This window comes from Haliotis cracherodii, unplaced genomic scaffold (assembly GCF_022045235.1).
Source record: "Haliotis cracherodii isolate W230 unplaced genomic scaffold, xgHalCrac1.p SCAF_6, whole genome shotgun sequence".
Lineage (NCBI taxonomy): Eukaryota > Metazoa > Mollusca > Gastropoda > Lepetellida > Haliotidae > Haliotis > Haliotis cracherodii.
This window is the reverse complement of record NW_027266319.1, coordinates 13,896,674-13,911,277: the sequence shown is the minus strand read 5'-3', so window position 1 is coordinate 13,911,277 and position 14,604 is coordinate 13,896,674. Positions and strand designations below refer to the sequence as shown.

General features: G+C 39.9%; 1 protein-coding gene across 3 annotated transcripts in view; it reads right to left on the bottom strand.

The window, feature by feature from the left end:
* Positions 1-14,604, bottom strand: part of LOC139445164 (ribonuclease P protein subunit p14-like) — a 46,896-nt gene that overhangs the window by 4,178 nt on the left and 28,114 nt on the right. For all 3 annotated transcript variants that reach the window (XM_071226277.1, XM_071226279.1, XM_071226278.1), the window contains exon 6: positions 12,525-12,600. In XM_071226277.1, coding sequence (XP_071082378.1) covers positions 12,547-12,600 — 54 coding nt within the window. In that variant the 3' untranslated portion in view covers positions 12,525-12,546. The remainder of the gene's footprint in view (positions 1-12,524; positions 12,601-14,604) is intronic.

Below are 14,604 nucleotides of genomic sequence, written 5' to 3'. Positions count from 1 at the left end.
CCAGATCTTCACAATCATAGAGAAATTAATTGAATCTCTTGAATCTGTTGATTCTGGTAGTAGAATCAAGAAGTGCTTTTGTGGTTCATTGATTCTACTTCTGGAATCAGAACAGATTCAAGAGATTTCTCCATTACAAATAATTACAAATAAACAAATTCATGAACAATATGCTGACAATCAAGCATTTTCATTTATGGAATAAGATTCTTCAATATTTCAAATCAAATCTCAAACAATACTGGAAACTACACAAAAAAGAGAACCGATTAAGATTTATGATTGACCAGTGACAAAATCCGCACAAACCCCCAACACATGCATGGCAACCATATCTCACAGTGTTCACACAATATGACTGTCATGGTGAACCAAAAGCATCTCAAACATTGTCAAAGAATACTGACTAAAGCCAATGTGTATCTCCCAAGACAATGCCCACAGGATTTGTGCTATATTTATCCGTAGGGGATCACTATCCATAACTCACAGCTAAATGTAATCAAAAAGCTGAAAATACTCATTGAGAAACTGGATCCAGTGCAATTTCGTTCCCCGTGTTTTTGTAAGATTACCACTTGACTTGCCTTTGCATGTGTTTGTGATATGTGCTCATGACATACTGGTAGTCGGAATTATACAACAGATGCTGCTTATTATAGAAATTAATTATGATCATGGAAAGAGTTTGTGTTTCTTATATAAAAAGAAACAATAAACATGTTTTATGTGGCTTTAAATTTTACGCCGCTTTTAGCAATATTCCAGCAATATCACGGCGGGGGACACCAGAAATGGGCTTCACACATTGTGCGCATGTCGGGAATCGAACCCGGGTCTCCGTCGTGACGAGCGAATGCTTTCACCACTAGGCTACCTGACCGCCCCTTTAAATTGATAAACACAATCATACAGATTAGAATGATTTACAAAATACAAAACCTGTGATTGTAATAGACCTATGATTTCAAATACTAACAGCTAAGTATAATTTCAAAAGGCAGCACGGGTACCATAAGCAGTGACTGTAGCACACTGAAACCCTTGGCTTTCACAAAAGTGCAAACATGTACGACCTGTGCAACTATGAGCTTTCCTCTTGTGTTTGTTTGTTTGTTTGTTGTTTAACGCCGCACTAAGCAATATTCCAGCTATATGACGGGGGTCTGTAAACATCCGAGTCTTAACCAGACAATCAATCAATCAAAACCAGACATCAAGAGCATCAATCTATGCAACTGGGATACGATGACATGCATCAACCAAGTCAGCGAGTCTGACCACCCGATCCCTTAGTCGCCTTTTACGACAGGCATGGGTTGATGAAGATCTGTTACACCATATTAAGACAATATCTTACAATGGAACTGAAATACTGTAACATATTGGAAAATTCACTCAACCAATACAATCTCTTAGCGTTTACTACCGTTGTATCACGACACACGGGAATTTCATTGTTAACTGACATTTCAGGTCTTGAAGAAATTTGAAAACACTTGATGATAACTTGCTTAAAAACTCCAAGCAACATAAATTAACCACAGTATGAAATGCCACTGTTACATATTTCCGGTCCGGAAGCTGCTTGGTAAAACTTGATGACAGCCTTTGTATTCAAAGCTCAAGCAACTTCAAATAACCACAGCAGGGATATCTGTACCAAAGGGGACAGCCTTTCAAAAACAGACACTGACAAAATTATGTCAGTTATACCTTTATCCCAGGAAACTAATTCTGCTGCTATTTCGGTTAAAGCGAAACGTAATTTGATTAGATATGTACCAAAGCAAACACAATTCAAAGCCAGGGTTCTGTTGCCCAATGGTTGAAAATGGCTCACAGGCATTGCCCAAGAGATCAAGTAACAAGGAACAAATCAAGGGCCGTAGCTAATCCCAGTAAATGAAATTGTGTGTGAAGAATGACCAGAATCTTTTTGAAACCATGGATGAAAGAGACAGGAGAAATGAAAAAGACGCTCTGAGACCAATCAAAGAAGTGATATGTTCTTGTATATCACTTCGAATGTTTGTTTCATACATCAAGTTGCTGTAGTAGGTCAGGATCACATCAAGCTAATTGGTTTGAGTCGCTGATGAAAAATTTGAAATCTCTTTCAGTGTCTGGTTATCACAAAAAAGTAATATGTTTGCAAAGCTCCAAATGAGCTTGAAATATACATAAATTACACAAAATAAATCACCATTACCTGATTAAATTTCAGTTTCTTGCATACAAATGTGCATGAGAAATTCAAAACCATAAAAGTATAACAATACTGTGCATATTAACCCAACGGATCCTTTTCAAATGGTATACCTGTATTTCTTTATAGATCTTTATCACTCATTGCCTGCAGACACCACACATATCCTGACGTACCCTAATTTCGAACAGTTATGATGGCATTGCTGATATTTCGAGGGATGAGTGAATCAAAATTCAAATTCTGCTTCATACCAGTAGGTGATGTCTTCAACAATAGAATTCAGCTACATTCCAAATGAAAACAAATCCTCAGTAAAGCGTGACTTCCATTACCTCGTCTGTAAACTCCCACCTATTTCCGAACACCTAATTGGTTTCGTACTTTAGCAAGATTTCCATGAAAGGACAGACATGTTTTTGCTCACATTTCTCAACATAATTCTTGCAGGTGTGTGTGTGTGTGTGTGTGTGTGTGTGTGTGTGTGTGTGTGTGTGTGTGTGTGTGTGTTTGTGTGTGTGTGTGTGTGTGTGTGTGTGTGTGTGTGTGTTTTAGCCCCTTAATGCCAAGCATCAGGCAGGGTAACAACAAGTACCATCTTTTAACGTCTTTTGGTATGACGTGGCCGGGGTTCAAATCCCGGACCTTTCGCTCTCCGGGCAGACACTCTACCACTAGACCACGGAGGCGGTCTGTTTGTAATGGTGGTATAAATACCAGGCCAGACTAACACGGTAACCCCATCTAAATTATTGGATAGTAATACTTACAACGATGAATATGACAAGAAATAACATGAAATAACCAGATTTAGAGCATATTAGCAAGGGTACACACAGCCTACTGATAGTTGAGCAACTGGAAAATGTGACAAAAGACGGTTATTTCACAAGAGAAAAAAATAGCCTGACAACTGTGTGCACGAAGAATGTAATGAAAATAGGAGCTTGATTGAAAGGAGATATTTATGGAAGGTGGATACAGAGTCCCTGAGGCAATATAAGGGCTATGGGATTTCATAGGAATTGCAAATTACATGGAAAGACCTTGTTGAGTTTGACATTTGTTGACATTATCTCCTAGAATATGGCTGGCGTTTCTGTCAATATTACATAACAATGAAATTCTCTGATTGCACATGCTGGATTGGTGAGCGAACAAACCTCCATGGATTACAGAATGTGTTGTGGGGCGCTGTGACACTGACAACATATATATGCAATTTTCCAACATTTAGAAAAAAGGTTCTTTGATCCAAACTTCAAAAGTGACAACAACAGAAATTATTTTTTGTTATCTCTTTGTAGAAGACTTTTGATGTCAGACATAAGCTGATTATGTTAGAGTATTTGATAATGACAAAAACTTTCAATTCTATGGGTAATGACAAAAAAATTAAATTCTATGGGTCCTTTATCATTTTTATGTTGTAATGTCTTTTAAGGTTAATCAGTTACTGAATGTCTTCTGAGGTGTGGGTGAGTGGGTTTTGAGTGAGTGAGTGAGTGAGTGAGTGAGCTGTGGGTGTATGAGTGAGTGAGTGAGTGAGCTGTGGGTGTATGAGTGAGTGAGTGAGTGAGCTGTGGCTGGGTGAGTGAGTGAGTGAGCTGTGAGTGAGTGGGTGAGTGAGTGAGTGAGCTGTGGTTGGGTGAGTAAGTGAGTGAGTGAGCTGTGAGTGAGTGGGTGAGTGAGTGAGTGAGTGAGCTGTGAGTGAGAGAGTGAGTGAGTGAGTGAGTGATCTGTGGGTGGCTGAATGAGTGAGCTGTGGGTGGCAGGGTGGGTGAGTGAGTGAGCTGTGAGTGATTGAGTGAGTGAGTGGAAGGGGTGGGTGAGTGAGTGAGTGGGTGGGTGGGTGTATGGGTGAGTGAGTGAGTGAGTGAGCCGTGAGTGAGTGAGTGAACGAGCTGTGAGTGAGTGAGCTGTGGGTGGCAGGGTGGGTGAGTGAGTGAGCTGTGAGTGATTGAGTGAGTGAGTGGAAGGGGTGTATGGGTGAGTGAGTGAGTGAGCCGTGAGTGAGTGGGTGAGTGAGTGAGTGAGCTGTGAGTGAGTGAGTGAGTGAGTGAGCTGTGAGTGAGTGAGTGAGTGAGTGAGTGAGTGAGTGAGCCATGAGTGAGTTAGCTGTGGATAGCAGGGAGAGAGAGTTAGCTGTGGATAGCAGGGTGAGTGAGTGAGTAAGTGAGTGAGTGAGCTGTGGTTGGGTGAGTGAGTGAGTGACATGTGGCAGGGTGTGTGAGTGAGTGAGTTGTGGTTTGGTGAGTGAGTGAGTGACTGAGTGAGCTGTGGGTGGCAGGGTGTGTGAGTGAGTGAGTGAGCTGTGGATGGGTGAGTGAGTGAGCTTTGGTTGGATGAGTGAGTGAGTGAGTGAGTGAGTGAGTGAGCGAGAGATTGAGTGAAATTTACACTGGTTTGAGCATTCCCCCAGCCACATCATGGAAAGGGGACACCAAGCACATTGTACTTATGTGGGGAATGGAACACAGGTCTGTGTTAACCAGAGAGCCACCATTCACTTCTATGAGCAATAATGTCTAGGATGAGTCTGCCAGATCACTGTTGATATTTCTGTAGTCATCCATTCCAGGACTTGCAGCCACTGTTGATGTTAGTGAGTGAATATTGTTTTACACAACAGTCAGCAATATTCCAGCGACTGTTAAATATTCAAGCCCGGGCCTTGCAGTGGTTGATAGCAGGGACAAAGAACCACATGTTCAAAAACGTTGGCAGTCATCAACATTCCAGCAATATTAAGGTGATCTGTAAGTGTTGTGATGAAATGGGGTTTAACGTCATGTACCAGATTATTGCACTTATATGGCGAAATGCATGCACGTGTGTGTGTGTATATGTGGCTGCTTGTACTGGTCCGGATTGATGCCGATTTATAGTGCTAGCCCACTGAGATACCATGCCGCAGTTTAGCATGAATACCCCACTCAGACAGTATACTGATTCTGAGCAAATCAGTCCCTGTTTTAGTTCAGGCTGGATAACAACAAGTACCATCTTTTAACGTCTTCTGGTACAACCATCCTTCCACCCCCCAGGCAGACGCTCCATCCACTAGACCATTGAAGTGGTCGATCTGTATGTAAGCATGTCAGCTCGATGAGGGAGGAAAACCCGAAGTGATTCAGGTCTTGGACATTTACCAATTTGGTGAAACCCGCAAGCATGGGTATGGTGCTCACAAACCTAGAAACATAATCGGCGCTAACCGGGATTCGGACAAATGATTATAGGTTTCTGGCATGCCAAAGAAGCAAACTGTGTCGGCTTTGATGACTAGGTCAGCCATTTCCCCTACTGTCCAAGAACGCTGGCAGTCAGCAGTGCTCAAACTACATAAAGGTAATCTGTAAGTAAGTCAGCCTGGGCCATGCAGCTGATCCTCATTAGACTGCTTTAAGCCTGTGGGTCTTGTATTAAATCACCATGAAGCAAACATTTACTGTTTGAGAATCATAATGACTTTTTCCCATGTCAGGAACAAGTTTGTTTGAATAGAAATGTCTTGCAAAATATGTTATCAATGATTTACAAGGCTTGACCAAAAAATATTTTTAAATATTAATTATTCAGGGAGACAGAAAAAATAATTCTTTAACCTAGCAAATATGTTGCTGGTGAATGGATATGATAAAGATAGTAGTCATCATCATCATCATCATCATCATCATCATCATCATCAATGCAATCATTGTCACGTCTTCATCATCAATGTATGTATTGTCATTTTCCCCCCACCACCACCACCCCTACAACAACAACATCATCATCATCATCATCATCATCATCATCATCAATGTATTTATTGTCATTTCTCCACCACCACCACTACATCAAAAACAACAACAACAACATCCTCATCATCATCATCAATGCAATTATTGTCATTCTCCACCACCACCACTACAACAACAACAACAACAACAACAACAACAACATCATCATCATCATCATCATCATCATCATCATCATCATCATCAAAGTAATTATTGACATTGCTATCACATTCATCACAGACATAATCATTATCGACAAAAATCTGACTATGCCAGTGCTTTAACTACCGGTACAATGTTTTTCAGACATTATTTTGCTAAAAGGGTAAGTAGGAAATAATGGTTTCACAGATTGTGCCCCATGGGCAGTCAAGAATGAAAGGTGATAGATTACCTGTAGGTAAAGAAGTAGAGTCACAGAAGCAGATAATGTACGTTTCACAGCCAAACAAATTAATCATTGCATTTTAGAAATTATTTCACTGAACTGGTTAATTTGAGCAAACATCAAACACTTTGGGTGATGATGATGTGATTTCATTTTAAAACTGACAGAAAAACGTTTCTACCATTAGCACCATCTTTCTGTCATTATGAAATAAATGTACTGTTTTGAAAATTGAGGTTTGCTAACCATGGATGAAATTAATACATATGATTAAACAATTCTAACATTTGAGATTCTGTGAAAAAAAAAGTAGAAAAAATGTGTGATTTTGTAATTTTGATGTTTGTAACAAAAGTACGCTCCCTCAACACCTACAAAAATATCAGTTCAGTGGGTCACTTCTGGACAAGAAGCTGAAATAAGAGACAGAGACATAAACTTATATCATCTCAGACCAATTCATGGTCTCTGGAGCAACTAAAGTACTCACGGAAATGAAAAAAACCTGTTTTTCTCAATTTAAAAAGCGACACAAAGTGTTACGTAGCTGTAAATATGAAATGACATAACAATTCGAAAAGTACTAGTCTGGATTTGCTAGTTTGATCTCAGTGAACAATACAAAATGTACTTTACAGGAGGTAATTTGTCGGCACTTTCAACATTCAAAAATAAAACTAAGTCCAAATTGACATAGCAGAAACAGACTATAGGCATTATGCACCTGTTCTCACCTGTCGTCAAGGTGTCATAGGTCACCATGATCTACTTACACCTGGTTATGCCCTGTTTCACAATAGTCTGTTTTATTCACATTTTTACACACTTTTACGTGTAATAAGGCATAAAAACATTTGATACGCTGTTTTTGTGCCACGGCCCAATTAGTACTAATTTAGTTGTTTGAATATTTACATATTTTGTATATTAACTGCATTTATTTAAGATCTGAGGTAAAAAAACAGGTTTTTTTTTATTTCCGTGAGTACTTTAGCTGCAACACTAGCCCACAGGCCCTTCACATGCCTATTGAATGGGATGAGCTGGAGATCTGTCAGCTATGAAATGGCAGAAAACTTTGGTTTTAATTAACCACTCAATCGTCATCTTCTGTCACATTTTACAGAAACCTTGGGTCAGTCATGACCAATTTTGTTCCCTTCTGGCATAAAGGAATCTGATTATTGGTACACTTGCAAAAAGTGCTTAAAATACCCAATATCTGCTTCCATTAGCAAGAGCAAAAAATCACTTTGCTCCTTTAAATAAATACACTGAAGTTTCCTGGCCTGTGGCGGGGCTGAAACGAAAGTGTAGCATTATATTGTCAATGATATGGAACTGACTAAGCTCAGTTTAATCACCCTAGAGAAAGATCATGGACATCAAGGAGCTCTTCAGCCTCTCTACAATAATGTGTGTAAATTCTACTTCATCAATTCCATCAAACACTGCAGTAAAATGTTAAAAAGAGGAGAACTGTGCTAATCAAATGTCTCATCTATACAACAATAAACCAGGCGAGAACAAAACTGAAATTCATTAAATTTAATGGCACAAGTGTGAAGGGGTTACTATTTCAAACACGATCAGTGACACAGAACAAATAGCAAACCGATACGCTTATTTTGTATGCCATAAATCAAAGCAAAAAAGTTTCAATTCACCAAAAATGGTTCCATTTTGAAAAAACAAGAGGCGGCCCTGTAAGCTGGGATACTATCAAGGGGATTATGTTTTCCTGACAGCTGGTATTGGTTGAGTGAATATTTAGTGGCCTGAGAAATCGCTGCTTCAACGTAATTGTTACATGAATCATTTTGATCGTCATGCAATTGAAAACACAAAACTTGCTGGAACATTTGGTTGCCTAAATGCTAATGTTGATAAAACACTGCTGTGTTACTCAGTAGTAAAGGATTTCACTGTACTTGCTAACCTGCACTATGAGTTTTCACAAATACCTCGTGCCATCATTGACTTTCAGCGCTCCATTCATATAATTTACACCAATTTCTTGCCTTTTACACCCAATGGAATTTGTTTGGGCAGATAATCGAGATAATTTTCTGGCATTGACGTTTTATATTTACAAGCGAAGTGAGGTCCACAATCTTGTGCCTTAGCCGGTATAGGCTATTACTGGTATATACCTTGTTAGGCATGAGTTGAGGAAATAAATTGAGGAAACATTTAGTAGTATCATTTTCAGAATACTTAGAACTCTAGCAAAGAGAGACCTTGATCTTGATCTTGATCTTGGTTTATGAATGTGAAAAATCCTGACTTGGTACCCCAAAAAATAAAAAAATTAAAAGACATATAAGTCTTTTATTTTGTCCTCCAAGAGATATGGGGGCCCTGGTGGCCCTGGTGGCCCTGGTGAGTTATCTAAGGTGCCGTGATTCGCTGTGCACGCTATAAACCTATGATTGTGGGTTCGAATCCTGGTTCACCCCGATTATGTTTCTTGGTATCTCAGCACCATACCCGTGCTCCTTGGTTTCACCGAAATGGTAAACGTCTGAGACCGGTATCACTTCGGGCTTTCCTCCCACATTAAGCTGACATGCCGCGATATAACTGGAATATTGTTATAAGTGGTGTTAAACCCAACTCACTCACTCACTCACTCACTCCAAGGGATATTGTTATGTGGGCAGTGTTTGTGAAACTGCCTTGTTGTATTTACAGCATGGCCAAAAATATTGAAGTTTGAAGTGAGTTGATTTCCCATCAACACGACTGTACTGGTACAGGTCAAAATCGTCTTGTGCAGATTCAATTGATAAACAGACTGCACTGAGTGCAGACAGTAAAATATTCCACCAACAAGCTTATAAATATCACTCGCTTCAAGTAATAACCATGTATTCAAGATCTAAACAAATTGAAATGTAAGTAATTTCTTTCATATTGCTCAATGTTCATGTTTACATGCTGTTATGTACTCTACAGATTGCCAATCTGCGCTATATACACACGTTTAATTTTCCAGTAAAGTACGTGGTGCAGCCAGTTTATCTGCTGTGCAGTCAGTTGATAACTGCAGTCTGCACTTGGTGCAGTGGCGATAAAAAACACAAAATCAAATACTAAAAAAGCTTGAAAGTTTTGATATATATATACTGAACTGCAAAAGAAACATGACTTCATGCAGTCTTCCTCAAGCCTGTTTTTTCTGATTCTTTGTAAGTCAAAGCATGGTGCTAGTATTGAAACAAGAATGTTGGATCCACGTATTAGGGTACCGTTTATCGAAAAGGCACAAGGAAACGGAAGTGATTTATTTTCATGGAGAGCATTCGAGACTTTGTACCAGTGAGTGAGTGACCGGGTATGGTTTTACGCTGTTTTTAGCAATATTACGGCGGGGGACACCAGAAATGGGCTTCACTCATTGTACCCATGTCAGGAATCGAACCTGGGTCTTTGGTGTGACGAGCAAACGCTTTAACCACTAGGCTACCCGACCGCCCCAGAATTTGTACCATGGTTGTTTAATTAGCTGTGTCTTGGTGACCCATATATCCATATTTATGGCACTTTTTGGCTGTTAACATTAAATTTGGATGCAGGCTAATGTCAAAAGGGAGATACCTCCAAAAAATGCATTGATATTTCAATGGAAAACTTTCATGAAGTATTTTCATGAAGTGATGTTTCTTTTGCAGTTCAGTATATTTCTCTCTCTTCATTGTTATCAAGGTGGGCAGATTAGTGAAACAATGTTTTATAAAGTATCACCCTATTACCATGATTGCCCAAGAGAGTTTCTCGATGATTTCAAATCCTGCCCATGAAATGCTTTCATCCAGGCTCCATTGCTAGAAAGGCCAGCATAGATACAGAGCAGAAAATGATTCGGACCCAGACAGTTACTCTTTACTTGATAATTAATAGATGAGGATAAACCATCATCATTTAATAGCATTTACGTACAGGCAGTGACTAGAGTTAGAAATATATCATTAAACACGCAGGACAGGAGGACTGAATACTTGTCTGCTTTTTGTATTTATGGCCATGGGATAAAAGGCGGCACCATACTTCCAGGAACCTCCTGCAGTGCTAATTCTATTTGCAAATATGTGGGACCCTTAGAGCATGCCCTTGACAAGACAAATGAGATCATTTTCATTTTAAAAAAGAATAGAAATGACACTTTTCTTGGAACAAACAGGATATCATGGTCGTCTGTCTATAACTGAGTCTGGCTGAGACAAATCAAGGGTTGATATTATGAGCAATGCTTCACATGGTCAGGGTACCCACCCCTCTATTACCCGACAATACCCAGGTACCCTAACCCCTATTACCCAACCCTACCCGGGTACCCTACCCCCTTTTACCCAACCCTACCCGGGTACCCACCCCCCTATTACCTGAAAATACCCAGGTACCCTTACCCCTATTACCCGACCCTACGCGGGTACCAACCCTTCTATTACCTGACCCTACCCGGGTACCAACCCTTCTATTACCCGACCCTACCCGGGTACCAACCATTCTATTACCTGACCCTACCCCCTATTACCTGACAATACCCAGGTACCCTTACCCCTATTACCTGACCCTACCGGGGTACCAACCCTTCTATTACCTGACTCTAACCGGGTACCTGACCCCCTATTACTCGACCCTACCCGGGTACCCACCCCCCTTTTACCTGACCCTACCTGGGTACCCATCCCTCTATAACCCGACTCTACAAAATGTCTGATCTGGTCATGCATACACTGAAGTTGACTGAAGTTTTATCTTAATTCAGACATATACTGAGTAAAGTCAGAAAGAATGTGTGCATAGTCAGAAAGAAATGCAAACATGAGTCACTTCTCGTGTAACCATAGAGTTCTAGATACTTTTTGCCATTAAACAATATATCACGTAGCTAGCCACAAGTCCGGGTAGTCCTGTGGGCACCTGGGTTCTACTCAGTACCCACCCGACCCGAGTATTCGAGTTACCCGTCCCAGCCCTATCTCACATGCCATTTACAAAGTTACAGAGCCTGACCATCTGACTAAAAAGTACAAGTTACGAGAAAGATTTCTAAAAAGATCAGCAAAGTTCCAAAAACATTGCCTCCTTGGTCTGCATTGACATTGTGACTGGTCAGTTGGTCAATAAATTCATGGATGAATGACAGACACAAAATACAGAAATCTGGCACCAAACTGATGAACACTCTGCCCTTAATGATGTGATATCAAACTTGTAAATAATTTCTCCTGCCACAGATGTCACGTAATGATGTTCCACTAAACACTCAGAACACTCCAAAAACACAAGGTCACATTTTTAAAATAAAATTTAAATTGCTTTATAAGCAAAGAATAATCAATACCCAAAGTGTGGAAAGAAATTGAAAGATAATGATGAATCCATTCAGGAATGACCTCCGTTTTCAAAATTACTTTATTCACGTAACAGTTGCCTTTGAATTGATTTTAAGAAGTGCAATAAATTCCTCGTGGGTTAATACTTTATGACAGTTCACATTCCCCGTTGAACTCACAAGAGGGGAGAAGATATCACCTCTTGGTCCATAGAACATGCATGTGCAGTAGCTAATGAGCTCGGGCTAAAAAACTCGGCAGCAGTTTGAAAGCGAGTGATGAATGACCCTACATGTTATCCAAACGAGTGCTTGGTTGACTTTCCATCTACCAATTACCTGACATTGAAATCAACACAGAAATTGACGAGTGTTTAACAGAGAATCTGTAATTACAGTTGAAACTGACATGCTTCAAAAGCAGATGTTCCATTCCATGAGCTGATCACAGCTGAAGTGATCTGTACAAGACTAATCAGGCTTGAACGTGATTACGTCAAGTTCAGAGTTTCTACATGTCCCAAATTCCTGTTGATGCTGAATGGACAGGTTAAATGTTTTAAAAGTAATTGCATCATCAAAGTGCAATCAAAATGAAATCTGATTTAAAATCTGAAACATTGGCTTAAATGCTCCCTTTTCTTTATATCCTTTTATGTCAACAGTAATTAAGTTTATTCAAAGTAGGTCTGTAGATGCCATTCTTTGTATTTGAATAAGGTTCATGTCCAAAATAACTGAAGAAAAAAAGGTTTTCATAACCAAGTTATTTTTGTCTTGTTTCTATAAAGTATGACTCACCTGTCACATCAAGGTCGCTGGATCAAACGTCAAGGTCACGAGAATTGACAGCTAATGCCATGAGATGGGGTGAAGTCTGAAACAAGTAATGGATATGAGAATTCTGGGATCTATCATCCAAAACTGGCCTTGTGAGATCAAGCAATATCTCCTTAGGAGAATAAAAGTTTAAAATGCAGAGGCTTGCCAAGGGTACGTATATTCATGTATTTTCCATGATAAAAACACAATTGTAACTAAATGTTTGAAAAGCTGAGGCTTGCCAAGGGTACGTATGTTGATGTATTTTCCATGATTAAAATACAATCGTAACTAAGAGTTTCAAACGCTGAGGCTTGCCAAGGATACGTATATCAATGTATTTTCCATGATAAAAATACAATTGTAACTAAAAGTTTAAAACGCTGATCGAGGCTTGACATGGGTATGTATGTTGATTTATTTTCCATGATTAAAATACAATCGTAACTAAAAGTTTCAAACGCTGAGGCTTGCCAAGGATACGTATATCAATGTATTTTTCATGATAAAAATACAATTGTAACTAAAAGTTTAAAACGCTGATCGAGGCTTGACATGGGTACGTATGTTGATTTATTTTCCATGATTAAAATACAATCGTAACTAAAAGTTTCAAACGCTGAGGCTTGCCAAGGATACGTATATCAATGTATTTTCCATGATAAAAATACAATTGTAACTAAAAGTTTAAAACGCTGATCGAGGCTTGACATGGGTACGTATGTTGATTTATTTTCCATGATTAAAATACAATCATAACTAAAAGTTTCAAACGCTGAGGCTTGCCAAGGGTACGTATATTGATGTATACTCAACAACAAAAGTTCCTGTGACACCAATAAGTTTGTGTATTTTTCAAACAAGTAAAGTTTACTTTTCAATATTGTAGTACATGTATGGAATCAAGTCACAAAAACGCAACTGCTACAGAAAAGCATTCATTCCATGCAAAAGTTGACTTTTATGCAAGCCCCATGCATTTCACTCCTCAAGAATGGGTGCGTTAACGGGATTCCATATGCATCGTGCTGACAACAACCACTCAGAAAAACAACAAAATTACGCAACATTACGAAATGCCATGTCTGTCCAAAAATGAGCGTATGCGAGCCATTGGTATGCTTGAAGCAGGATCGAGTCAGCGTGATGTTGCAAGACAATTTAACGTCCACAGAAACAACATTTGGTGTTTATGGCAACGTTGGCAACAGACGAATACAGTCAGAGACCATCCTCGGTGTGACAGGACACGCGTAACCAATAATCGACAAGACAACTGGATTCGAACAACACACCTACAAAATCAAATTCGGCCAGCAACAGTGACTGCAAGAAGCATCCCTGGCCTTCGACGAATAACTTCACAAACCGTACGTCGTCTCCTGAGATGTGCAGGGATTGTCGCCAGAAGACCCGCCAGATGTCCCATTTTGACAGGAAACCACTGTCAAGCACATCTACAGTGGTGCAGACAGCATCTACGTTGGACGGCCATGCAGTGGGGACAAGTTCTATTCACTGACGAGTCTCGTTTTCACCTCAGTCACAGCGATGGACGGATTCGAGTGTACCGACGTCCAGGTGAATGTTACGTCAATCATTGTGTCATGGAAGAAGATCGGTTTGGGGGCGGCAGCGTTATGGTATGGGGTGGGATAACAGCAGGACAGAGGTCCTGTTCGATAGTGGTAGAGGGAAATCTCAATGGACAGCACTACCGTGACGAGATCATTGACCCTGTTGTTCTACCGTTTTTGCGTCGTCATGGCCCAGGCATTACCTTTCAACATGACAACGCCCGGCCTCATATTGCTCAACTTGTTCTGGATTTTCTTCGACAAAACAATGTGAATGTCATCATGGGATGAGATGGATAGGTGCCTTTGACTCCAGGTACTTCGAAACATGCCCCAGCAGATATGGACAGATATCCCACCAGAGCTCCAGATAAGCTTTTGGTGTTGTGGGTATTTTACCCATGCATTTTAAAATCATTGGGTATCAGTAATTCTATCTGGGCATTCAAATTTCTGTTACCCACTAGTTTTTACACATGTGG